Source organism: Xenopus laevis, chromosome 5S (assembly GCF_017654675.1).
Source record: "Xenopus laevis strain J_2021 chromosome 5S, Xenopus_laevis_v10.1, whole genome shotgun sequence".
Classification (NCBI taxonomy): Eukaryota; Metazoa; Chordata; class Amphibia; order Anura; family Pipidae; genus Xenopus; species Xenopus laevis.
Genome location: NC_054380.1, coordinates 138,761,124 through 138,788,207, shown reverse-complemented (window position 1 = coordinate 138,788,207; position 27,084 = coordinate 138,761,124). Strand labels below are relative to the sequence as shown.

Sequence of the window (27,084 nt, the reverse complement as noted above, 5' to 3'; positions counted from 1 at the left end):
AATTAAGCTGCAAATAGACACAAAGATTTGATCAAACGAATCTCCATTTTGCACAATTTTCAGGCCGTGTGTGGAGTGTCCCGACAGTTTTCGTGAGAGGGTGGTCAGTCGATCAGTACAGGCGATGGAGATCGTTCGTCTGATATGAAGGTAACGATCGTTCGGTGCCATTTCCCGACCTGCCACTAACCATTCAGATCAAATAAAGTAGTAAAAGAACAGATGAGCCGATGTTCTGCCCCTGACAGTAATCGTACGATAATTATGTGTGACAACACTAGTGACAGTCTCCCTCTATCGTCAGATCGGCAATACACGCAGAGATATTATTGGCAGCCGACTGAAATGTTCTAACCTGTCCGATTGTCTGAATGACTGATCTCCATGGCACGAAAAATGTCAGGACTCTCCACAATCGGCCCGTAAATCGTACGAATAGATTGTAAGATCAAACTTTTCCGTCTACAGCCAGCCTAATACATTCAGCCGCATGATCTGCCCTTTAGTCTGGTGTAACCCCGCCCACCGCATCAGACTACCTGAGGAGCCCCCGGAACTCTGCACCAAAAGTGGCGCTAACGCACTCGCCGGGGAACTGAGCAGAGCTACTAGCGCATCACTTTAAAGGGGTGGTTCACCGTTAAGGTAACTTTTATTATGTTATAGAACGGCCAATTCCAAGCAACTTTTAAATTGGTTTTCACTATTTGTTTTTTTATCGTTTTATAGTTATTTGTCTTTTTCTGCTGATTCTTTCCAGCTTTCAAATGGGGGTCACTGACCCCTTTTAAAAAACAAAAGCTCTGTAAGGCTACAAATGTATTGTTATTGCTACTTTTTATTACTGATCCTTCTATTGAGGCCTCTCCTATTCATATTCCAGTCTCTTATTCAAATCAATGCATGTTGCTAGGGGAATTTGGACCCTAGTTACCAGATTGCTTAAAATGCAAATTGAAGAGTCTCTGAATAAAAAGCTAAATAACTCAAAAATCTTCAATCATGAAAACCAGTGTCAAATAGGGTCGCCACCTTTTCCAGAAAAGGGTTTCACATCTTATATTTGCAGCGGAGCGAGCGGCTCAGTTTCTTTCCATCCATAACAAACGCACGAGGTTCCTTTCTCCGAGCAGCGAGGACACGCCCACGTCTCCCCAGTACGCATGCGCGCCGCTTCTTGCAGTATTCATTTAATCCCGAGTTTACAGCGCAGCTGTGCCGCGCTCTGCTGTGTCCATTTAAACATGACGCCAGTGCGCATGCGCGCTGCTCTCTGCTGTGGCCATTTAAACCTGACGCCAGTGCGCATGCGTGTGTCCATTTAAATCCTCAGCGCTGAGTGACACGTGCACATGTGAGTGAGTCTATTGATTTCAGGGTGTTGATGATAACGCTCCGCTCCTGCCAGGGGGGAAACAGTAGGGCATTTGTCATAGGCCCAACTATTTACCCCCTTAATAAAAGAGAAATTGGGGTGTTCATGCTACCACCTTCCAGCTAACGTTCAACTGCAACTCTACTCACACCACCTCCAGCTGAAAGCCTGGCCCCTCTCATCCGAGTAACGACTCCCCCTCATTGTAAAAGCCCCCGCTGTTGCAGAACATCTTGTCTGACACTCTGTCTGTGCTGTAAATAGGATAAGACACAAACAAGAGGTTCTGCGGCAGCAATGGCCACACGCTGTACCTCCACATCTGCTGAGACGATCCTCCCCACTTTGAAGATAGAGCTGCTGCAGGACTTCTTTTCTTTCTCTTTACTTGAACCTCAGTCCGGCTGTCCCTGTACAAGGAGTGTGCGGTCACCTAGGAATAAGGTTCACAAGAAGAAGAGGTTCTGCAGCAGCGGTGTGTCCCCTTGCGCACAAGACGCTCCTTACAATGACGCAGAACATGTGACGCCATCACTAGCCACAAAGAAGTTCTGCAGCGGCTTTTAAAGAGCAGCCATTAAACACTTGCACTTTTAACCCCCTTACAAGAGTTTCTGCAGCAGCTGAGCACCAGGAAACCTTATGTGACATATGAGCAGCTCCAGGGACTCCATGTGCAACATGATCTAAAGAGGTTCTGCAGCAACTGTTGTAGAGCAATGTGAGTGACGGTGCAAGAGGTTCTGCAGCAGCCCTGGGTACTCAGCTCTATGGACTTCAGGTGCAAGAGGTTCTGCAGAAGCTGTGGTGTCACTGGTATACTGGGAATTAAAGTGCATGATGTTCGGCAGCAGCTGAGGTTGGCAGGACTCTCCCCCCAAACACAAGTGAAGCTGATGCCATTGGCTGATCCCTATCCCCCCCCCCCAGTAAGCAGTGAGTTGGCAGCGGCCCAGCCTGGGAGCTCACACGTATCACACGCTGTTTATTCCCCAGTGCCGCTGCAGCCTGTGTGTGTGTCTGTGCCGCGCGGGGTGGGCGTGTGGTGAGTGGCAGCCGGGCGTCCAATAGGAAGCGGAGGGCTGAGCATGTGGGGAGCTTGTTTACAACTAGACAAGAAGCTGTAACCCGGCCGGCAGGAGTGGGAGGAGCTAAAGGAGGCGGGAGGGAACCCGGCGCACTGACTTGTTGGAAGGAAAACCCGGCGCTCGGCATTCGGCACCCAAACAGCCCCTCGCACTCCCCGCGCTTATCGTCCGCCGTCCCAACCCTGGGATCCAGCTCGGGTTTCCCCTGCAGCCCAGTGTGTGTGAGTGTGAGAGAGGCTCGCGGAGCTGCAGGAGGGAGAGAAGGAGGGAGAGAAGGAGGAGGGAGATCGGCGGCGGCGGCAAGAAGCGCAGCGGGGAGAGAGCATATTCATTCCCCAAACAAGTCCGTGGCGGGTCCCATCGAGCTGAGCGCAGGTAAGTGGCGCCACACGAGGGAGAGACCACGGCCGGTTGCGGTGGGAGACACGGGGGCTTCTTGTACAACGCGCTGATTAAACTCGTTCCAGTCTGTAAGGGACACTCGTGTCATGGGCACCGGGCGAGACTGGCGAATATCCGAGCTCATTACTGCTCCTTCCCTAATGTCTCCCCGATATCCCCCCTCACACTCCTCCTCACTCCCCTCACACACCCCTCACTCCCTGGTGTAACCGAGTAAAGGAAGAAGTGAGCGCGGAGTTACTGGGACCCCCGTCCCCTTGTTTATTTCTCTCACCGACTGATGCTGAGGGGGCGTGGCACTGCCTGTGTCTGTCACACTGAGGCTGAGTGGGAGATCTGAGTGTGGGAGATCTGAGTGTGGGAGATCTGAGTGTGGGAGATCTGAGTGTGGGAGATCTGAGTGTGGGAGATCTGAGTGTGAGGGATCTGAGTGTGAGGGATCTGAGTGTGTGGGATCTGAGTGTGTGGGATCTGAGTGTGTGGGATCTGAGTGTGTGAGGGATCTGAGTGTGTGGGAGATCTGAGCGTGGGAGATCTGAGCGTGTGAGATCTGAGCGTGTGAGATCTGAGTGTGAGGGATCTGAGTGTGTGTGGGAGATCTGTGTGTGTGGGAGATCTGAGTGTGGGAGATCTGAGTGTGGGAGATCTGAGTGTGGGAGATCTGAGTGTGGGAGATCTGAGTGTGGGAGATCTGAGTGTGGGAGATCTGAGTGTGAGGGATCTGAGTGTGAGGGATCTGAGTGTGTGGGATCTGAGTGTGTGGGATCTGAGTGTGTGGGATCTGAGTGTGTGAGGGATCTGAGTGTGTGGGAGATCTGAGTGTGTGGGAGATCTGAGCGTGGGAGATCTGAGCGTGTGAGATCTGAGCGTGTGAGATCTGAGCGTGAGGGATCTGAGTGTGTGTGGGAGATCTGTGTGTGTGGGAGATCTGAGTGTGGGAGATCTGAGTGTGGGAGATCTGAGTGTGGGAGATCTGAGTGTGGGAGATCTGAGTGTGGGAGATCTGAGTGTGGGAGAGATCTGAGTGTGGGAGAGATCTGAGTGTGTGGGAGATCTGAGTGTGTGGGAGATCTGAGTGTGTGGGAGATCTGAGTGTGTGGGAGATCTGAGTGTGTGGGAGATCTGAGTGTGTGGGAGATCTGAGTGTGAGGCGTGAGTGTGAGGCGTGAGTGTGAGGCGTGAGATGTGAGTGTGAGTGAGACTTGAGTGCAGCGACAGACACGACTGTCTAATCCCAGAGATGAGCCCCTGATTCCCGGCACATGGGGATATTGTTAGAAATAGATATAGAGCGAAATACTGGGACACACCCACTGAGAGACGGAGAGCAGGGGGGGGCCTTGCTCTGTTATGTGACGTCCCAGCCAGTTGCTCCTCCCACATTGGAGAATAGAGGGGAGAGACGAGTGTGTGTGGGCCCCCTACTTTCTTAGGGGTGTCCTTGTTTTTCCCCTGGTGCTTTAGGGTCAGTTGTATATTGTAGGAGCCTTCCAGCCCCCCCCCCACCTGTGACCCTTCAGCTCTTGTTAAGCTACAACTCCCAGCGCCATTGACTGACACTTCTGTTAAGGTGGCCATAGACGCAAAGGTCCGCTCGTTTGGCGATGTTGTGATCTTTCCCCGACATGCCATTAACGAGCATTGCTATATGGGGGGTAATCTGATTGTTAGGCCGTATATCGAACGATCCGATTACGATGCGCAATGGGCTCCGGCGGGATCGGTCTGGTCAAAATCAACCCCGACCAAACGACCGATCTCCTCCGGACGAATGATGTCGGCACTCTCCACACACGATTCGAAAATCGTACGAATCCTCGATTCGTGCGATAGGATCTGTGTGTCTATGGTCAATTTAGACTGGGACACAGAGTTTCAATTGCTACAGTCAACCCCTCCCCCAAATTTACTGGAAACTGAATTCCCGGGGCTCATCCTTGTAGCCCCATGTTACATGTAGCAATATCTTGGCCTGGGCACAGTTGGGCAGTGTTGGGCACAGTTGGGCAGTGTTGAGCACAGTTGGGCAGTGTTGGGCACAGTTGGGCAGTGTTGGGCACAGTTGGGCAGTGTTGGGCACAGTTGGGCAGTGTTTGGCGCAGTGTTGGGCACAGTTGGGCAGTGTTGGGCACAGTTGGGCACAGTTGGGCACAGTTGGGCAGTGTTGGGCACAGTTGGGCACAGTTGGGCAGTGTTGGGCACAGTTGGGCAGTGTTGGGCACAGTTGAGCACAGTTGGGCAGTGTTGGGCACAGTTGGGCAGTGTTGGGCACAGTTGAGCACAGTTGAGCACAGTTGGGCAGTGTTGGGCACAGTTGGGCAGTGTTGGGCACAGTTGGGCAGTGTTGAGCACAGTCTGCATTGAAGGAAAAGGAAATCCAATGCTGAATCTATTCTCTGAGTGACTGACAGTTGCAATAATCTTGTCTGTGCCGGAATGTTACGATGTATCCAATGTGGATCTTCTCGCTCTTCTGCCATTTCCTATTATTCTTGCAGTTCAGGTTGTGCTGATGAAAGTGGTGCCCATAGTTGTGACACTGAAGCTGAAATGCACCAGCGCTCACTAGTGTTTCTGGCTGGCCAGTACAGGCCACACTTAGTGCCAATGTTAATTCGAGAACTTGAGTGACACCCACCTCACACCAATGGCTCCCATTCATTGCACTTTCCATCTGATTGATTGGTAGAAGAGCGCCACACTTTTATTTATCTTTTTTTTCTAAAAAAAAAAAAAATTGTATCTGAGTAATGATAGGCAGTAAAGCCTTGGTGCAACTCCTAGCCTGCTGGGAGTTGTGTCGGTAACATGGGGACACACTGGCTGCCATTGCTGTCTCTCTGACTCCGGGGTGGGGGTTTGGGTCCACTTTCAAGTAGTTTAAAATCTATGTGCAATGTGTGTGTTCTTTCTGCTTGTGGGGGTTCTTATCATGCATGCCTATGTGATAGCAATAATAGATTGTAAGCTCTTCTGGTTAAACATTCTCTGTGCTGGTCTAATTGACAGTGGCAGAGAGTCTGCTGAGTGCCATTTACAAGTCAGCAAATCCTATTAGCAAATCCTAAGAGCGATCACACGAATATGATGGCTTTCCTTTAGGAAGTGTATGTGTATATATGTGTGTGTCTTTGAATACAGTGTGTGTGTATATATATGTGTGTGTGTGTGACACAGAGTGGGCAGTGCCAGTGAGTCGAGCAACTCCTCCCCCTCCCTCCCGTGTAAAGCAGTGTGTGAGTTGCAGCTCCCGTGCATGAGACGTGTTTGTAAATAACATGATGGTATGCGGTGATCTTTGCTGCCCAGATGCGGGTTCTCTGCACCCCAAGTTCTAGAGTTGCCACCTGGCCGATGATGGTTGATCCCAATTTTATTAATAGGGAATAAAGATAAATATATAGGAAGGCCAGTGATCCCAATGTTATTAATAGGGAATAAAGATAAATATATAGGAAGGTCAGTGATCCCAATTTTATTAATAGGGAATAAAGATAAATATATAGGAAGGTCAGTGATCCCAATGTTATTAATAGGGAATAAAGATAAATATATAGGAAGGTCAGTGATCCCTATGTTATTAATAGGGAATAAAGATAAATATATAGGAAGGTCAGTGATCCCAATGTTATTAATAGGGAATAAAGATAAATATATAGGAAGGTCAGTGATCCCAATGTTATTAATAGGGAATAAAGATAAATATATAGGAAGGTCAGTGATCCCAATGTTATTAATAGGGAATAAAGATAAATGTATAGGAAGGTCAGTGATCCCAATGTTATTAATAGGGAATAAAGATAAATATATAGGAAGGTCAGTGATCCCAATGTTATTAATAGGGAATAAAGATAAATATAGAGGAAGGTCAGTGATACCAATGTTATTAATAGGGAATAAAGATAAATATATAGGAAGGTCAGTGATCCCAATGTTATTAATAGGGAATAAAGATAAATATATAGGAAGGTCAGTGATCCCAATGTTATTAATAGGGAATAAAGATAAATATATAGGAAGGTCAGTGATCCCAATGTTATTAATAGGGAATAAAGATAAATATATAGGAAGGTCAGTGATCCCAATGTTATTAATAGGGAATAAAGATAAATATATAGGAACTTCAGTGATCCCAATGTTATTAATAGGGAAAAAGGTAAATATATAGGAAGGTCAGTGATCCCAATGTTATTAATAGGGAATAAAGATAAATATATAGGAAGGTCAGTGATCCCAATGTTATTAATAGGGAATAAAGATAAATATATAGGAAGGTCAGTGATCCCAATGTTATTAATAGGGAAAAATGTAAATATATAGGAAGGTCAGTGATATGATTCTAATGTTATTAATAGGGAATAAAGATAAATATATAGGAATGCCGGTATAGGTAGCAACTCTAACCCTAACCCTGTCATTTACTCCCTTACGCTTGGACACAGAATTCCTGGTAATTTCACTTTTTGAACAAATTTTTTCCGCCTGCCAAGTTTGACTTGGCTTCACTTGCCCATCCTTCGTCTCCAGTGCAGTTTTCTATATAGTAATGCAGGATCTGTGCGTGTATTTGGGTGGTGCTCAATCTGGAAATCTTACTGCAGGCTGAGTTATACAGGGAATGCTGAGTATCACTCATGTATTATAAGGGATAATGTACCCCCTACTGTAAATGATAAGGATATTAGAAGTCACTGAGGGGTTGTTCTGTGACCATATAAAGGCACAAGGCTGCAGGCTGAGTTATACAGGGAACTCTGAGTATCACTCATGTATTATAAGGGATAATGTACCCCCTACTGTAAATGATAAGGATATTAGAAGTCACTGAGGGGTTGTTCTGTGACCATATAAAGGCACAAGGCTGCAGGCTGAGTTATACAGGGAACTCTGAGTATCACTCATGTATTATAAGGGATAATGTACCCCCTACTGTAAATGATAAGGATATTAGAAGTCACTGAGGGGTTGTTCTGTGACCATATAAAGGCACAAGGCTGCAGGCTGAGTTATACAGGGAACTCTGAGTATCACTCATGTATTATAAGGGATAATGTACCCCCTATTGTAAATGATAAGGATATTAGAAGTCACTGAGGGGTTGTTCTGTGACCATATAAAGGCACAAAGCGGAGTTATAAAGGTATGGGAAATACAAAAAGGGGTTGTGGGAGCACTCACATTGCTAAGTAGAAATATATAGAAGTATAAGGGAAGTGCTACTGACATAACCAAATGGGTCAGTGCACATTCCCTGGGCCCCTGTCTAAGTAATTCAGTAGATATGCAAATGCATGTGTTCACAAAGACAGGGGTCTTTGTGAACATCAAGGTATCAAGGTAAACCCCATATGGCGGTCCCTAACTTGTTTACCTCCAGTCATAGGTAAACAAGTTAGGGACCGCCATATGGGGTTTACCTTGACGTGGTATGGAGGCTTTTCAACTTTATGATCATAACTTTGTAACTAAAAACCCCTGTCTTTGTGAACACATGCATTTGTATATCTACTGAATTACTTAGACAGGGGCCCAGGGAATGTGCAGCTTGTACTTGATCCCAACTAAGATATAATTAATCCTTATTGGAAGCAAAACCAGCCTATTGGGTTTATTTTATGTTTATATGATTTTCTAGTAGACTTAAAGGGGTGGTTCACCTTTAAGTTAACATTAGTATGTTGTAGAATGTCTAATTCTAAGCAACTTTTCAATTGGTTTACATTTTTTTTTTTTTTTTTTTTTTTTTTTTTTAGAGTTTTTGAATTGTTTGCGTTCTTCTGACTCTTTCCAGCTTTCAAATGGGGGTCACTGACCCCATCTAAAAAAACATGCTCTGTAAGGCTACACATTTATTGTTATTGCTACTTTTTATTCCTCACCTTTCTATTCAGGCCTCTCATATTCATATTCCAGTCTTTTGTTCAAATCAATACATGGTTGCTAGGGTAATTTGGACCCTAGCAACCAGATAGCTGAAACTGCAAACTGGAGAGCTGCTGAATAAAAAGCTAAATAAGTCAAAAACCACAAATGATAAAAAATGAAAACCAATTGCAAATTGTCTCAGAATATCTCTCTCTACATCATACTTAAAGGTGAACAACTACTCAAGAGCTGCCTATCCGAACACTGGCATCTTGCACACTTTACTGCACTGCTGTGAAACTGCCTGCTGCTTCCAAACATTCCTGGAGCATTTGTTGTGGTGTTTGTCAGACAGCGATACACTCAGTACAGTGAGATCCAGGGCAGAAAGATAAATAGGGAATGTGTTGGCATCTCCTGATACCTTGGGGGAACTTTATATTTTTAAACTGGATACTTTTTCTTTTCTGAAGTCTCTGTTCTTTGAAAAATCTATTCTGTCTTTTCTTTTTTTTAACCAAAACAGAATTATTGTACTCGGTAATTACCATATTCATTTTACAAAATTTGGCAGGTTATGAAAGTTTGAACACATTGCTGTGTTATTACAGTTTTGCTAATGAAGGGGAATTGTCCTTTAAGCTGCAAGTCACAGTTTCCCCAAGAGACCTGCTTATCTTAAATTGTTACAATTGTTTCTTTGCTTCTCTTAAATTGTTACAATTGTTTCTTTGCTTCTCTTAAATTGTTACAATTGTTTCTTTGCTTCTCTTAAATTGTTACAATCCCTTCTTTGCTTCTCTTAAATTGTTACAATCGCTTCTTTGCTTCTCTTAAATGGTTACAATCGCTTCTTTGCTTCTCTTAAATGGTTACAATCGCTTCTTTGCTTCTCTTAAATGGTTACAATCGCTTCTTTGCTTCTCTTAAATTGTTACAATCGCTTCTTTGCTTATCTTTAATTGTTACAATTGTTTCTTTGCTTACCTTAAATTGTTACAATTGTTTCTTTGCTTACCTTAAATTGTTATAAAAGTATCTAAGTGTACCTGCTGAGTCTTCTGGGCTCTCTGCCAAAAGCAAATTAAGTTTTAGAAACGTTAGATCATTTTCTGGCTGTTCAGTAAAAGTCAAGACGTTTCAGTAACAATTGGGGCTGCGGGTTGAGCTGTCAAAATCGGGACTGTCCTGTTATTCACGAGGTATGCGCATGCGTGTGCCCCAACATGGCGGCTTGTACCAGGAGCTCCCTCCCAGTGCAAGTGTCCTAGCGCTGGCAGGGGAACATTTTTTTAAAAAAAACTATGGTTACCCCCTAGTAGGAGTGTGGGCTCTATTAGCTGCACCTTTAGTTGGGGATAATATTTTTGCCCTTTAATGGGACGTCATCAATAGACGGCTCCTATATCTGTTGTTGTGGGATTAAAGGGAAACTGTGCCGCATTAAAATGTGGAATCTCAAGCCAGTTGAAATGTTATGCAAAGTAATTCTGTTTTGGGCAGAAAATGAAGAAGCAGTAAATAAAAGTTTTGGCTAATGGAGTTATGAACGCTGATAAAAACCCAACAACCCAATGCTCTGGCAAATGCCAAGATCTATTTATTCTCTCCTGTCCCCTAAAACTTACACTACATCCCTCCGTTTTTTACCCGGGGTTGTACATCTTGAAATCCCTTGTACTCGGCTTCCATAGGGAGCTGGGAGTTGTAATGGTACAAAAGCAACAACAATGGTGTTTTCCTCTGCTGAAAATGCAGCTATTGGACGAAATCTCTGGGGATCTGAATGGGTTTAACCTTCATTAATGTTTTACAACTACTTTCAGGTTAAAAATACCCTCCTGTTCATGTTAAGAGGCTTCTCTCTTGTTTTCCGAGTATTCACAAAATCTGCTTCTTGTCTCCTGTAGCTGACAATGGCCAGCATGCTGTCGAAACGTCTCGGCAAGAGGTCCCTCCTTGGGGCCAGGGTTTGCGCCCCGACTTTGTCCGGAGATGGAATGTTGGTGGACGGGCAGATGTCGATACAAGCAGAGATTTCTGGGGGATTCGGTGCTGGCGCATTGGAAGGTGGATACTGCAAGGAGTTCCCCGAGGATGGGAGTTGTGCTTCCGCAATGTCTCCTACCAACCGCTTTAAGTTGTATCCTGGGCAAAAGGTACAAGTTTGTGCTTCTTCAGGATGATTTCCCCTTATACGAGTGTGGCTGAATAATAGGACGTACCTGTCCATTTGTTACTCCCTTATAGGAAATTAGTTAAAGGAAAAGTAAACCTTTAAATAAGTGAATGTAAAATTGCTATTCTAAGCACTTCTGCAATGTAGATTCATTATTTATTTTCTTCTAATTGCAAGATATTAAGGGATACATGTACTGTTAATATGAATGAATTTTGTTACAACAGCGCCACCTGCTGGTCAGTTTCCCACCAGTCTGACCAGCAAGTAGTCAAGGAAGTTGTCAGGAGAAAGAAAGAGGCTGCTCTGATGTTCTTCTGCTTAGGAAAGATGTGAGAAAGGTTTCTAATTTTATTCCTAAGCAGAAGAACATCAGCCTCTTTCTTTCTCCTGACAACTTCCTTGACTACTTGCTGGTCAGACTGGTGGGAAACTGACCAGCAGGTGGCGCTGTTGTAACAAAATTCATTCATATTAACAGTACATGTATCCCTTAATATCTTGCAATTAAAAGAAAATAAATAATGAATGTACATTGCACAATTCCTTAGAATATCCCCCTCATCAATTTAATATTCACTTCTTTTATCCTTTAAATATAAAAAAGTAACACAGATAAATGAGTGGCCTGATGTAAGACAGAGACTCTACATTGGGCAGTCAGTCTCTTTAACATACTCCTTAGCTCTCCTAGCATTGTCTACAATGTTTAGCAGTTGCATGTACATTGGGAGATTCTGTGCATCTTTATCACAAGTTGCCCTAAACATCCAGATATGACAAAGAGCTGACAATTGAGTAACTCGCCTCCACCCAATACCTCTCTCCAGTCGCAAGGTCTACCGAGGTAAAATCGCTAACTAAAGAGAAGAATCCAGTTATTATTGCTATCGCTAATTATGGGCGACATGAGCAACTCCCTGCGGCACGCTATAGAAGAGGCCGCTGCATGTCTGTGACGTTAAACGTATACGTTTATAATCCAATAACCTGTATTGTCTCTCTCTAATATCCGTGTTTTGTGATGTCATTCAAAACCATTCAAAAACGGTAAAATAAATACATAATTAAATAATGAATCAAAAAGTTGCTTAGAATTTACGATTCTGTAACAGCAAAAGTTAACGTAAGAGTGAACCGCACCTTTAAGACTATTTGTTATGCAACAGTGTTTTTAGGCAAAGAAATATGGCAGCTTCTATATGTAAACAAATATAAAGGAAGGAATGTATTGTGTACACAGTAAATCCTTCCTCTTCTGCTTCACTGCCTGTTTTAAAGGACAAGTAAAGTGCTATTCGCTGCGAGTACCAACTCCCCTCAATGAATATAGTTGTTATACTTGTCTGTAAAGTTCACATGATCGTACAGGTACGGGACTTGTTATCCAGAATGCTCGGGACCTGGGGTTTTCCGGATAAAATCTTTCTGTAATTTGGATCTTCATAGTTTGTCTACTAGAAAATCATATAAACATTAAATAAACCCAATAGACTGGTTTTGCTTCCAATAAGGATTAATTATATCTTAGTTGGGATCAAGTACAAGCTGCTGTTTTATTATTACACAAAAAAAGGAAATAATTTTTAACAATGTGGATTCTTTGGATAAAATGGAGTCTCTGGGAGACGGCCTTTCCGTAATTCAGAGCTTTGTGGATTATGGGTTTCTGTATAATGGATCCCATACCTGTACTAAACACACAAACTGTCAGCGGCCTGTGCCCTGGGAGGCACCCGTGGCTGCTTATATGATTAATTAAATCTTTTTCTAGAGAAATGAATACAGGGGTGGAGCAGATTTGGCAGATCTCCCTGTGCATTGGGCACCAAAATCAATGTAATTCTTATAAGGCCTGGGGGGCACAGGCCTGGACTGGCAATCTGTGGATTCTGGCAAATGCCATATGGGCTGCTATAAGGTGCCATAGAAAGTCAGTATTTAGTGGGCTGGTGGGGGCTGTTTGGGCCTCTGTGTACCTGAAATGCCAGGGCCTATTTTAATTCTCAGTCCGGACCTCGGGGCAGGTTTCAGTGGGGCTTTCCCCGGTGAGCTAAAGGGGATGAGACCAATGATTTGCCCAATGAAAGATGATACAGATCAAAGCAATTTTCCAACAAGCAGTTCTTAAAGTTAAATGTAATCTGGGTGACTGTCTGTACTGACCCCCAATAGTCAGGGCTCTTTTTAAAGGCGAACAAAACCCTAAAAATGAATGTGGCTGATGCTACAGGTTTGCTGATTATTAAATTCTGATGCTAATTGCACTGGTTTCTGTGCTGCCGTGTAGTAATTATGTGTATTAATTACTAATCAGCCTTATATTGTGACATTTCTATTCTATGTGTACTGTATATTGTGAGTGGCTCCCTAAGCTCAGTAAGTGACAGCAGCACAGAGCATGTGCAGTGAATCAGCAGAAAAGAAGATGGGGAGCTACTGGGGCATCTTTGGAGACACAGATCTTTACTGCTAAAGGGCTGTGGTTGCCTTGGGCTGGTACAGAAGCACAAAACATCATGTACAACATTTCTACCTACTTCTTTAGTTAGGCTTTAGTTCTCCTTTAAGGGCAGGGGTGCGCCGCTGACCACACAGCCTCTTTGGGCAAATATTTCTGCTTCACTAATTTTTTTAATTAGGTTTTTATGTACATTTTAAGATAACGACTTTCCCTGATTGTTGGCAGGTTTATATCACTCACAACGGGAAGGAATATGTCGGTTTGGTGGAGCAGCACAATCATGTGGATGACGAGGTGAAGCTGTTTGTATTGGAGCTGGGGCTTCACCTCTGTAGAAAGATGGAGGACGTGCGCCTCGCTGAGACCCAGAAACCACTGTCCTCCCCAATTGAGCAAAGTCTTCCAACAAGCCCTGGGGCAACTTCCACCTCTGCCCAGAGATCGGTGTCTCGCAGCATTGATGTTCCCAAAAGGTGGGTGTGGTCTGCCCTGACCAATCAGAAGCTGTAGTTCTGGTATAGCCAGTTTCCCTTGACATAAATCTGCACCTTGATTAAATGGAGCTTGGTCTAATGGATACACTTTTGGGCAAATTGCAGGAGGTCGGATGCAGTAGAGATGGATGAGATGATGGCGGCGATGGTCCTGACCAGCTTGTCCTGCAGCCCCATTGTACAGAGCCCACCCTGCACTGACAGCATCCCAGGTAAGTAAGCTCTGTAGGCTTCTCACCACAACTTGCCTACTAGCCACAAAGCTGAACTGAAGTCCATCCACATTGTTTTGCATAAAAAAACACACTGGGGCACATTGACAAACAGTGAGCAAATTATCACCTGGGCAGTAACCCATATTGACCAATCAGTGATTAGCTTTTATTCAGCCAGCTTCAGGTTGAACAATGTAAGCAATCATCTGATTGGTTGCCATGGGTTACTGCATAGGTGCAAATTTGCTCAGTGTTTATCAATGAGCCCTAATGTGATTCTGAGCAATGTATCCAATGCTTAATGGGGGAGTTCACATTTGAGTTAACTTTTAATATGTTCTAGAACGGCAACTTCTAAGCTACTTTTCCATTGGTCTTCATTTTTTATTTTTTTTGTTTATTTTCCCTTGTTCTTCAGACTTTTTCCAGCTTTCAAATGGGGGTCACTGACCCCATCTAAAACAAATGCTCTCTAACGCTACAAATGTATAGTTATTGCTACTTTTTATTACTTATCTTTCTATTCAGGCCTCTCCTATTCATATTCCTGTCTTTTAGTCAAGCCAATGCATGGTTGCTAGGGTAATTTGAACCTTAGCAACTGGATGGCTGAAATTGCAACTGGAGAACTGCTGAATAAAAAGCTAAGTAACTCAAAAACCACAAATAATAATAAAATGGAAACTAATTGCAAGTTGTCTCAGAATTTCAATCTCTACAACATACTAAAAGTAGGGATGCCCCGAATCCACTATTTTGGATTTGGCCGAACCCCGTAATCTTTCGCAAAAGATTCCGCCGAATACCAAACGAATCACACATGTAAATTAGGGGTGGGAAGGGGAAAACATTTTTTACTTCCTTGTTTTATGCCAAAAAGTCACATGATTTCCCTCCCTGCATCCTAATTTGCATATGCAAATTTGGATTCGGTTCAGCCGTGCAGAATCCGAATCCTGCTGAAAAAGTCTGAATCCCGAACTGAATCCTGGAGTCTGTGCATCCCTAAGTAAAAGTCAAGTGAACAACCCCTTTAAATGTCATAATTACATAATGTAATTGAAAGCAGCGTCTGTCTGGTTACTTATATTCTCTGCACTACTGTTTCTGACTCTTGACACCATGTAACAGATGCCACCATAGGAAACTAAATGATCTGGGTGCTCAGAGAGTCAGAAGCAGAGAACAGAAAGGAATAAATAAATAACACTCTCAATTACATTTACACATGATAACATTTTTAATTTTTCAGAAATCTGTTACATTTTTTTTTCCATTAAATAAAACAACATCCTATTACTATGCAAAGACCTTGAGAAGCTATAACTCAGCCGTCAAGTACAAAGCAGTTTTTGTTTGGGACAGTAGCTCCTTTCCAAGATCCCTGTCCCTATTATTCACATGTTAATTAATGTACATACAGCTGGTTTCATAGATGGGGGTGAGGAGAGCAGTCCCTTGGTGGTGTCTCTGCCATATTTGACTTCCCTGGATCAGCTCAAAGCTTGTGTGCAGCAGTCAACCTGAATCCACCCAACCTGTGGGTCCCATGGGCTTCAAGTGTGCCCAAGCATTGCTGCCATACGACTATAGGACTCATATGGTTTCCACAACTATTAGGAAAAAGAAAAGTAAAGAAGACAATTGAAAGGATAACTAAACTTGTAAAATAAGTGAATGTAAAATTGATAAGGGGTCTACTCTAAGCACTTCTGCAATGTACATTCATTATTTATTTTCTTTTAATTGCAAGATATTAAGGGATACATGTACTGTTAATATGAATGAATTTTGTTACAACAGCACCACCTGCTGGTCATTTTCCCACCAGTCTGACCAGCAAGTAGTCAAGGAAGTTGTCAGGAGAAAGAAAGAGGCTGATGTTCTTCTGCTTAGGAAAGATGTGAGAAAGGTTTCTAATTTTATTCCTAAGCAGAAGAACATCAGAGCAGCCTCTTTCTTTCTCCTGACAACTTCCTTGACTACTTGGTGGTCAGACTGGTGGGAAACTGACCAGCAGGTGGTGCTGTTGTAACAAAATTCATTCATATTAACAGTACATGTATCCCTTAATATCTTGGAGTTAAAAGAAAATAAATAATGAATGTACATTGCAGAAGTGCTTAGACGACCCCTCTCGTCAATTTTACGTTCACTTATTTTTAAGTTTAACTTAGCCTTTAGAAATAATAGGCCTATGTATAATATTTTATTTAAAGGCAAACCTCTCTTAAAGGGTCAATTATAGCAGGATGTATTGAAGTGCTGTTGCACAAGGATTTAGATATAAGAATTTTCTGACAAACCCCATGAGTATATTAGCAGCAAGCCTCGTCTTTTTTTCTCCCCCAGCTCCTCGGGTAACGTGTGACTTGTGGAAAGAGGGTGGAGACGTGTCGGATAGTGGCAGCAGTACCACCAGTGGACATTGGAGTGCTAGCAGTGGGGTCTCCACTCCTTCCCCTCCCCACACTGACGCCAGTCCAAAGTACACCAGCGAGGTGTTCAGCGCTTCCCATGTGGACGAGGGCTTTGAGACTGACCCCGATCCCTTTTTGCTGGATGAACCAGCGCCACGGAAAAGAAAGGTATGTGACAAATTATTATTATCTGCAGCTGTTGTAAAAAAATAAATAATACATTTTAATCGTAAGCTCTTTGGAATACTGTCCACGCTTGAAGGGAATGTTTACTTTCAGTCCAATGTGCAAAAATGATAGGGATGCACCGAATCCACTATTTTGGATTCGGCCGAACCCCCAAATCCTTTGTGAAAGATTCTGCCGAATACTGAGCCGAATCTGAATATATTAAGGGCAGGGAAAACATTTTTTACTTCCTTGTTTTGTGGCATAAAAATCACACAATTTCTCTTCCACCCCTAATTTGCATATGCTGGGCAGAAGGACTCAAATCCTGCTGAAAAAGGCCAAATCCCGAACCGAATCCTGGATTCGGTGCATCCCTAAAAAATCAATATTTTATGATCACCGCTGTGCATGGATTAATATGCATGGCTTTGATTGGATAAACGGCAAATACTCAAAAGCATTCAATGGCTGTGGGTTACGTTGCTCAGTGCTGGGCAGAGACTAAAGGCAGTGCCAGGGAGGAACCTGCCAATGGAATTGCATCATTTTCACTGATAAATATCTGAAAAGGGTTTGATTTTTACACATTGCGCAAAATGTTCATTATTAGACATCGGCCTAAAAAGTTAAATCCCCCTTTTCAAAGTTCTCATTATTAAAAGGGGAGCTGCATTGGCAAAAAAACCCTATGGGCTATTCAATAAATCTGTTTTACAAAAGTCTTATTTTCAAAGGGAATATTGTTAGTTTTTCAAATGGTTTCTCCGTTAGGGGAACTATTGCGAAAATGGACATTTTAATATAAGCTTCCTCATACTGAAATAAAAAACTTTCTTAAAACAATCAATTAAAAATTCTGCATCGTTTCTGAAATAATCAAGTTTATCTTCACTGTCCCTCTCTCAGCATCTGTTTCTCTTCATTCTCTCTCTTTATGCAGCAGTTGGGTGTCACATATTCATTGACAGTTAGATCCAGTGGGGGGTCATTTATCAACACTGGGCAAATTTGCCCATGGGCAGTAACCTATGTCAACCAATCAAATTGCTGCATTCATTGTTCTACTTGCAGCTGGCTTTAAAAAGCTTTTCACTGATTGTTTGCTATAGGTAAGTGTTGCCAAGTGTTGATAAATGAGCCCCAATATATCTTACAGGGGGGCTCCTTTTGCCTAGAAGATGTATTAGAGCTCACTCTATTAAACTCACCAGACATCATGTCTCTCTACATGCAGGATTTGTGCAAAAGGCAGTTATTTTGTTAGATTTTGTTTGTACTGGAATCAGTTATTTGAGTGAGCTCTAATACATCTGCTAGGAAAGGAGCCCCCCTATAAGATATATTGGATCTAACAGCCGGTAGCCTGTCATTTAGATTTAAAGGAAAGTGGTTTTTAACTTGGAGTTGTATTTAGCTACCTGACATCCTGGGTCGGTGCTCCTATCAGCTGAAAACTGCAGTGACCCGGGGTTCTTCTAGCATTTTTCTTCACTCTTCAAATTTCCCGGCGCAGACACATTCGCATTAGAATGAAATAGACGGCTTTTTCGTTAAAGTTCGGCTTTTCCCTCTACTGCACCTGCTCAGCCACGAGAAGAAAGAATAATCAGGAATTGGGTCGATCCACAGTACTCGCCGGGTCAGTACAGTTTTCTGCTGATAGAAGCACCAGCCCGGGGGGTCAGGAAATACAATCACTTGGGGTGCAGAACTTTTGGCACCCCATGCAAAACAAAGACTTTCCTTATTCTTTAATGCAAACAAATCTGTGTTTGCAGATTCCATTAAAGCAAATAGCAGGCTGTCCATTCAGGTTCACTGATGTTCCATGAGCCTATAAATGAACAGCAGCACTTTCTGGCCTAACTCGCAGCCTTTTGTCTATTCCAGAATTCTGTCAAGATCATGTACAAGTGCCTGTGGCCAAACTGTGGGAAACTTCTTCGTTCCATTGTCGGCATTAAACGTCACGTGAAGACTCAACACCTTGGGTAAGGATTTCATTCCTGTTCTGCTGCTGCACCTAGGAGTAGTAACGTAACGTATGGTCGTATGATATAGACGGTTGTATCCGAAGACCATTTGCAACTTGGATGATGTGAATAGTAGAGTATCTAAAGAGCAATTTAAACTGCAGGAATAACAATTCATATTGAAGCCTCAGAAGTGCAATAAAAAAAAAAATCTAAAATTAAACAATAAAAATGGCAACTGCAAAGGGACTCATCTATAACATACTTTAGGGTTTACAAAAATCCAGAAAAACGTTTGGTTATTTGTTCTTTTATCTCTCTGCTGTGAATATTAAATGGGAATGTCACAGAAATACACTAGTTAAGTAAAAGCATCGACATTCTAAGCAACGTTACAATAAACATTCAATAATTATGGATTATATTTGAAGTTATTTGCAATTGCTGTTGAAAGCAGAATTTGTCCCTTTCTATTTTTTGCACTGCTAGTTCTGAGTAGGGATGCACCGAATCCACTATTTTGGATTCGGCCGAACCCCTGAATCATTGCGAAAGATTCGGCCGATACCGAACCGAATCCTAATTTGCATAGTTGAAATATTGGTGTGTAGGTGCATCTCAGGTCATTTTGCCTGGTCATGTGCTTTCAGAAAGAGCCTGCACTTTAGAATGGAACTGCTTTCTGGCAGGCTGTTGTTTCTCCTACTCAATGTAACTGAATGTGTCTCAGTGGGACCTGGATTTTACTATTGAGTGCTGTTCTTCGATCTACCAGGGAGCTGCTATCTGGTTACCTTCCCAATGTTCTGCTGCTGGGGGGGGGGAAGGGTGGAGGGTGATATCACTCCAACTTGCAGTACAGCAGTAAAGAGTGACTGAAGTTTATCAGAGCACAAGTCACATGACATGGGGCAGCTGGGAAACTTGACAATATGACTAGCCCAAAGTCAGATTTCAAAATTAAATATAAAAGAATCAGTTTGCTCTTTAGTAAAATGGATTTCAGAATTCTTTTTGAGCAGCACTATTCACTGTGTGTGAAACGAAACATGTTTTCCTGTGACAGAATCCCTTTTAGTTGTTTCAGTCAGAACCAGCAGTGCAGAAAAGACCCTCTATTGCAATTCCCTTTACTAACTTTAAAGCCATTGGACATTTACAATGAATTTGCATGTTTTTTATTCAAAACATAAACATTTTAACTGGGACTTTACTGATCGCATAGGTATTCGGTACTCCCAATTGCCATTCCCAGAAATGCTGCAGTTCATCCCTTGTTATTCTGTAAAGCTCCTGAGCTAGGGCTCTAATGGTCCGGCATCTGCTCTGCCATATTTAACCCTCTCTGATTTCACCAACAGGGATGGCTTGGATTCTGACCAGCGCAAGAGGGAGGAGGATTTCTACTACACGGAGGTACAAATGAAGGAGGATCCTGAAGCTGAGCCAACACCAAAAAGTCCAAGCTCTGCCACTGCTCCCCTCCTCATTCAGCCGGTGCCAGCCAAACCTGAGACCCATGCTATAGAGGTGCCATCAGTAGAGTCTCCATTGTCCAGTGCCCTCAGCCAGTCTGCTCCAGGCTCTTTTTGGCACATCCAAACTGATCATGCTTACCAGGTGGAGTTTACAATTCTTTATTCGTGTTGGGTGTTAAACGGTGTCCTCAGGACGTGGCCAAAAGTATCCATTCATTTATGGTCCGGCCCACTGGTTCAGCAGCCCTTAACTGTAAAAATCCAGGCCTTCACAGTTGTCCACAGCAGTCTCACATCATTGACCAGCAAGTAGTCAAGGAAGTTGTCAGGAGAAAGAAAGAGGCTGATGTTCTTCTGCTTAGGAATAAAATGAGAAACCTCAGATAACTTTTCTCACATCTTTCCTAAGCAGAAGAACATCAGCCTCTTTCTTTCTCCTGACAACTTCCTTGACTACTTGCTGGTCAGACTGGTGGGAAACTGACCAGCAGGTGGCACTGTTGTAACAAAATTCATTCATATTAACAGTACATGTATCCCTTAATATCTTGCAATTAAAAATAATGAATGTACATTGCAGAAGTGCTTAGAATAGCCCCCTCATCAATTTTACATTCACTTATTTTTAAGGTTTACTTATCTTTTAAAACACCTGAAACTCTTTAGAGATTTTTTAATTTAATCTGAAATGTTTCCCCCCCCTCTTTAGGCACTGTCTTCCATCCAGATTCCTGTTTCCCCTCACATCTTCACCAGTATCAGTTGGGCAGCTGCTTCTTCTACAATTCCGACACTTTCTCCGGTGGGTCCCATTTAATAGACAATATCAGTATCTTGCTATACAAGAAATTCTACTCTAAAATGCATTAGTTTTAAAACTAAAATTCAGGTTATGTGAACCCAGACAAAGTATAGTTGTGTTTTCTAAGCAATGGTTTTATTTTCTGGGTATCCTGACTAATTTCCGTTAAGTTTGTAACTATGGCATCAAATAACTTGTGTTTATACCCAATAATTTAACTCTACTGATTATTAATTATTTTATTATTATTACTATATTAGAAGTCACTGAGGGGTTCTGTGACCATATAAAGGCACAAGGCTACAGGCTGAGTTATACAGGGAACTCTGAGTATCACTCATGTATTATAAGGGATAATGTACCCCCTACTGTAAATGATAAGGATATTAGAAGTCACTGAGTGGTTGTTCTGTGACCATATAAAGGCATAAGGCTGCAGGCTGAGTTATACAGGGAACTCTGGGTATCACTCATGTATTATAAGGGATAATGTACCCCCTACTGTAAATGATAAGGATATTAGAAGTCACTGAGGGGTTGTTCTGTGACCATATAAAGGCACAAGGCTGCAGGCTGAGTTATACAGGGAACTCTGGGTATCACTCATGTATTATAAGGGATAATGTACCCCCTACTGTAAATGATAAGGATATTAGAAGTCACTGAGGGGTTGTTCTGTGACCATATAAAGGCACAAGGCTGCAGGCTGAGTTATACAGGGAACTCTGAGTATCACTCATGTATTATAAGGGATAATGTACCCCCTACTGTAAATGACAAGGATATTAGAAGCCCCCAGGGGTTGTTCTGTGACCATATAAAGGCACAAGGCTGCAGGCTGAGTTATACAGGGAACTCTGAGTATCACTCATGTATTATAAGGGATAATGTACCCCCTACTGTAAATGATAAGGATATTAGAAGTCACTGAGGGGTTGTTCTGTGACCATATAAAGGCACAAGGCTGCAGGCTGAGTTATACAGGGAACTCTGAGTATCACTCATGTATTATAAGGGATAATGTACCCCCTACTGTAAATGATAAGGATATTAGAAGTCACTGAGGGGTTGTTCTGTGACCATATAAAGGCACAAGGCTGCAGGCTGAGTTATACAGGGAACTCTGAGTATCACTCATGTATTATAAGGGATAATGTACCCCCTACTGTAAATGATAAGGATATTAGAAGTCAGTGAGGGCTTGTTCTGTGACCATATAAAGGCACAAGGCTGCAGGCTGAGTTATACAGGGAACTCTGAGTATCACTCATGTATTATAAGGGATAATGTACCCCCTACTGTAAATGATAAGGATATTAGAAGTCACTGAGGGGTTGTTCTGTGACCATATAAAGACACAAGGCTGCAGGCTGAGTTATAAAGGTATGGGACCTGTTATCCAGAATGAGCAGGACCTGGGGTTGTCCGGATAAAGGATCTTTCCATAATTCCATAATTTGGATCTTCCTTTGTCTACTAGAAAATGTAAACATGAAATAACCCAATAGGCTGGTTTTGCTTCCAATAAGGATTAATTATATCTTAGTTGGGATCAAGTACAAGCTACTGTTTTATTATAACACAGAAAAAGGAAAAAAATTTGGATTATTTGGATTGAATGGAGTCTATGGGAGGCAGTCTTTCTGTAATTTGGAGCTTTCTGGATAACTAGTTTCCAGATAATGGATCCCATACCTGTATGTTAAATGCATAAGTGTGCTTCTGTCTAAGCAGAGCTATATGTCGGAGCAACTGCATTGCACGCCCCCTGGAAAATTTCAGAAATTTATCTTAACCCTCCTAAGCTGGAATGATTGACCCCCTAAAAATGTTTCTGTCTTGCTGTGGAAATTGAATGGCCCGGGATCCTTACTGCCTGCACCATAAACCAGTTCTCTTAAAACTTTAGAAGTTACTTTTCCAGTCTGTCTGGCAGAAGGGACGGCAAAATACAAAAAAATGAAAAAAAAATTATTTATTAAAGGAGAGGTAAACCCTAAAAATTAATGTGGCTAAAAATTTTATATCCATTTTATATTGCACGTGGCTAAAGTTTGAGCTTGTCAATAGCAGCAATGATCCAGGACTTCAAACTTGTCACAGGGGGTCACCATCTTGGAAAGTGTCTGTGACACTCACATGCTCAGTGGGCTCTGATTGGCTGTTGAGAAGCTAAGCTTAGGGCTCGTCACTAATTATCCAGCAGAAAATTAGGTTGTCCTATAATAAAAAAAAAACCTCAGATAACTTTTCTCACATCTTTCCTAAGCAGAAGAACATCAGCCTCTTTCTTTCTCCTGACAACTTCCTTGACTACTTGCTGGTCAGACTGGTGGGAAACTGACCAGCAGGTGGCGCTGTTGTAACACAATTCATTCATATTAACAGTACATGTATCCCTTAATATCTTGCAATTAAAAGAAAATAAATAATGAATGTACATTGCAGAAGTGCTTAGAATAGCCCCCTCATCAATTTTACATTCACTTATTTTTAAGGTTTACTTATCCTTTATCCGTTTTCCTGCTATGCTTTTTATTTTTTTTATTCTGTACTTTTGAGAAATGAATAAATAGGGATTTAAAAAAGGAAAGGAAATGAATAAATAGGGATTTAAAAAAGGAAAGGAAATGAGTCCCTACTTTACCTTTACCTGGAAGTAGAACAAGATAGGCAGTTACAGTAGTGCCTTTATACTGTATATTGTATGATAGAACTCCACTATTGCCAGATTTTGTTATTTCTGCCAGCGTCAGGCCTTTATGAGGTCACAATCCAATATTGATGTATTAATTCCCGAGGATAAAAGACTAAAGAACACTGAGAATTAAAAATAATACCTTTAATAAACGTGGATTTGTTTTACTCTCCTTTCACTTTAGATCCGAAGTCGGTCCCTGAGCTTCAGTGAACAGCAGGCGATAAAGTCCCACCTCATTGTGGCGTCTCCTCCGAGGCCAAGCAACGGCAACAGGTAAAGGATTCCTTGGGTTCTTTCTGAAACGAAGCTTTAAAGATAAAATATACCCCTGTATAGGGTTAGGGTATCTTTCATAAGAACTACCAAAAATTATTATAGGAGGCCTCCAATAGAACAATTGTTTTTCAGATTCACTGAGCAGGTTCTGTTTTTACCCTTTAAAGGACCAGTAACAAAAAATGAAAGTGTTTTAAAAGAATGACAAAATAATGTAATGTTTCCATGCACTGGTTAAACTTTTGTGTTTGCATCAGAAACTCTACTATAGTTTATATAAACAAGCTGCTGTGTAGCCATGGGGGCAGCCATTCAAGCACAGGATACACAGTAGATAACAGATAAGTACTACTATAGTTTATATAAACAAGCTGCTGTGTAGCCATGGGGGCAGCCATTCAAGCACAGGATACACAGTAGATAACAGATAAGTACTACTATAGTTTATATAAACAAGCTGCTGTGTAGCCATGGGGGCAGCCATTCAAGCACAGGATACACAGTAGATAACAGATAAGTACTACTATAGTTTGTATAAACAAGCTGCTGTGTAGCCATGGGGGCAGCCATTCAAGCACAGGATACACAGTAGATAACAGATAAGTACTACTATAGTTTATATAAACAAGCTGCTGTGTAGCCATGGGGGCAGCCATTCAAGCACAGGATACACCGTAGATAACAGATAAGTACTACTATAGTTTATATAAACAAGCTGCTGTGTAGCCATGGGGCAGCCATTTAAAGATGAAAAATTAGAAAAGGTACAGGATACACAGCAGATAAGCTCAGTAGTATACAATGGGATTCTTCAGAACATATCTTATCTATTGTGTATCCTGTGCTTGAATGGCTGCCCCCATGGCTACACAGCAGCTTGTTTATATAAACTATAGTAGTACTTATCTGTTATCTATTGTGTATCCTGTGCTTGAATGGCTGCCCCCATGGCTAAACAGCAGCTTGTTTATATAAACTATAGTAGTACTTATGTTATCTACTGTGTATCCTGTGCTTGAATGGCTGCCCCCATGGCTACACAACAGCTTGTTTATATAAACTATAGTAGTACTTATCTGTTATCTACTGCGTATCCTGTGCTTGAATGGCTGCCCCCATGGCTACACAGCAGCTTGTTTATGTAAACTATAGTAGTAGTACTTATCTGTTATCTACTGTGTATCCTGTGCTTGAATGACTGCCCCCATGGCTACACAGCAGCTTGTTTATATAAACTATAGTAGTACTTATCTGTTATCTACTGTGTATCCTGTGCTTGAATGACTGCCCCCATGGCTACACAGCAGCTTGTTTATATAAACTATAGTAGTACTTATTTGTTATCTACTGTGTATCCTGTGCTTGAATGGCTGCCCCCATGGCTACACAGCAGCTTGTTTATATAAACTATAGTAGTACTTATCTGTTATCTACTGTGTATCCTGTGCTTGAATGGCTGCCCCCATGGCTACACAGCAGCTTGTTTATATAAACTATAGTAGTACTTATCTGTTATCTACTGTGTATCCTGTGCTTGAATGGCTGCCCCCATGGCTACACAGCAGCTTGTTTATATAAACTATAGTAGTACTTATCTGTTATCTACTGTGTATCCTGTGGAGGGGGAGGGGGAACTATGGGGTAGTAGTGGATGGAGCTTTTCTCATTTGGGGGTTTAGTTCTCCTTTAAGGTATGAAGATCCCAATTACGGAAAGATCCATAATCCAGAAAGCCCCAGATCCCAAGCATTGTGCAGAATAGATCCCATACCTGTTCACTTCTTTATTTTAACCCAATATACAAAGAATCCTAATTGGTTCCTCCCCACAGGAAAATTCGAGGCGAGGCCAAGAAGTGCCGTAAAGTCTACGGGATCGAACATCGAGATCAGTGGTGCACGGCTTGTCGGTGGAAAAAAGCCTGTCAGCGGTTCCTGGACTGAGCGTCTATAAGAGAAGCGCCTGCTCGACTGAAAGGTGGAAAAACGTTGGTTTTCGATTCCTGATGCGTCACGGAGTTGCAACTGCGCCATCTCTTCGAAAGGGGCTGGGGCAAAAGACTGTGTAAATTCCCAAACCTGTAAAGATGTAAATTGCAAGACCTATACAAGGTTACGTTAGTCAGATCTTTTATTTTTTTGTTTCTTTCCATTTTAGACTGTCCAGTTTTGTTTTTAATCTTCGCTACACGGAAGTGCAGGGACCAAAGTGTTTTAACTTCTTTTTGTTTCCCCCAAACCCGCAACGTTTGATTTTATAGTGACCCCTCCTCATGTAAAATAGTCTTGTCCTGCTCTCTCCTCGCTCCTGTGAAAGGTCTATGATCTATAGATCTATATATTTCTCTTGTACACGTACATTTTAACCTCCTCAAAGTGTAAATACAGTAAAGATAAATTTGCAGCTCCTCCGTTGTGGAGGGCACCCGTCAGCTCTTTGTTTGGTCCTTAAGTTTGTTCTCTCGGAACTTGCAAGAAAAATAAAATAGATGATGATCTCAATTTCCAGCAGGGAGTAACCTGGGGCTGAGCACTGGGGTTGGAGACAATGGAGAATGTTTGGCAAGAGTGATGATGTCTCTCTTTTAATTCACTTGAATGGGATATTTGGGGACGTATGAGGGTTAAACCATGGGAGAAACCACAGCCTCAGAGAGGTAAGTAAAAGAACCGCAGGCTTTATTGTAGGCAGTACAAACACAGCCTTACGCGTTTCGGGCACTTAAAGGGGACCTGTCACCCACACATGAAAATCTGTATGATAAAAGTCCTTTTAAAATTAATCATGAAACCCATTTTTTTTTTATTTTTATTAAAGGATAAGTAAACCTTTAAAATAAGTGAATGTAAAATTGACAAGGGGGCTATTCTAAGCAAATATACATTATTTATTTATTTATTTTAATTCCAAGATATTAAGGGATACATGTACTGTTAATATGAATGAATTTTGTTACAACAGCGCCACCTGCTGGTCATTTTCCCACCAGTCTGACCAGCAAGTAGTCAAGGAAGTTGTCAGGAGAAAGAAAGAAGCTGATGTTCTTCTGCTTAGGAAAGATATGAGAAAGGTTTCTAATTGTTTTCCTAAGCAGAAGAACATCAGCCTCTTTCTTTCTCCTGACAACTTCCTTGACTTCAAAACAATTTCCTTGACTACTTGCTGGTCAGACTGGTCAGAA

General features: G+C 42.2%; 1 protein-coding gene across 1 annotated transcript; it reads left to right on the top strand.

Moving 5' to 3' along the window:
• Positions 1-2,731: 2,731 nt before the first annotated feature.
• znf395.S (zinc finger protein 395 S homeolog) lies at positions 2,732-26,334 on the top strand. Its single transcript, NM_001093094.1, is given in 10 exon segments — positions 2,732-2,838; positions 10,641-10,889; positions 13,599-13,846; positions 13,973-14,079; positions 16,435-16,670; positions 18,564-18,664; positions 20,008-20,266; positions 20,834-20,926; positions 23,809-23,900; positions 25,735-26,334. Coding segments are annotated over 9 exon segments (1,491 nt in total). The 5' UTR covers positions 2,732-2,838; positions 10,641-10,646; the 3' UTR covers positions 25,847-26,334.
• Positions 26,335-27,084: the final 750 nt, after the last annotated feature.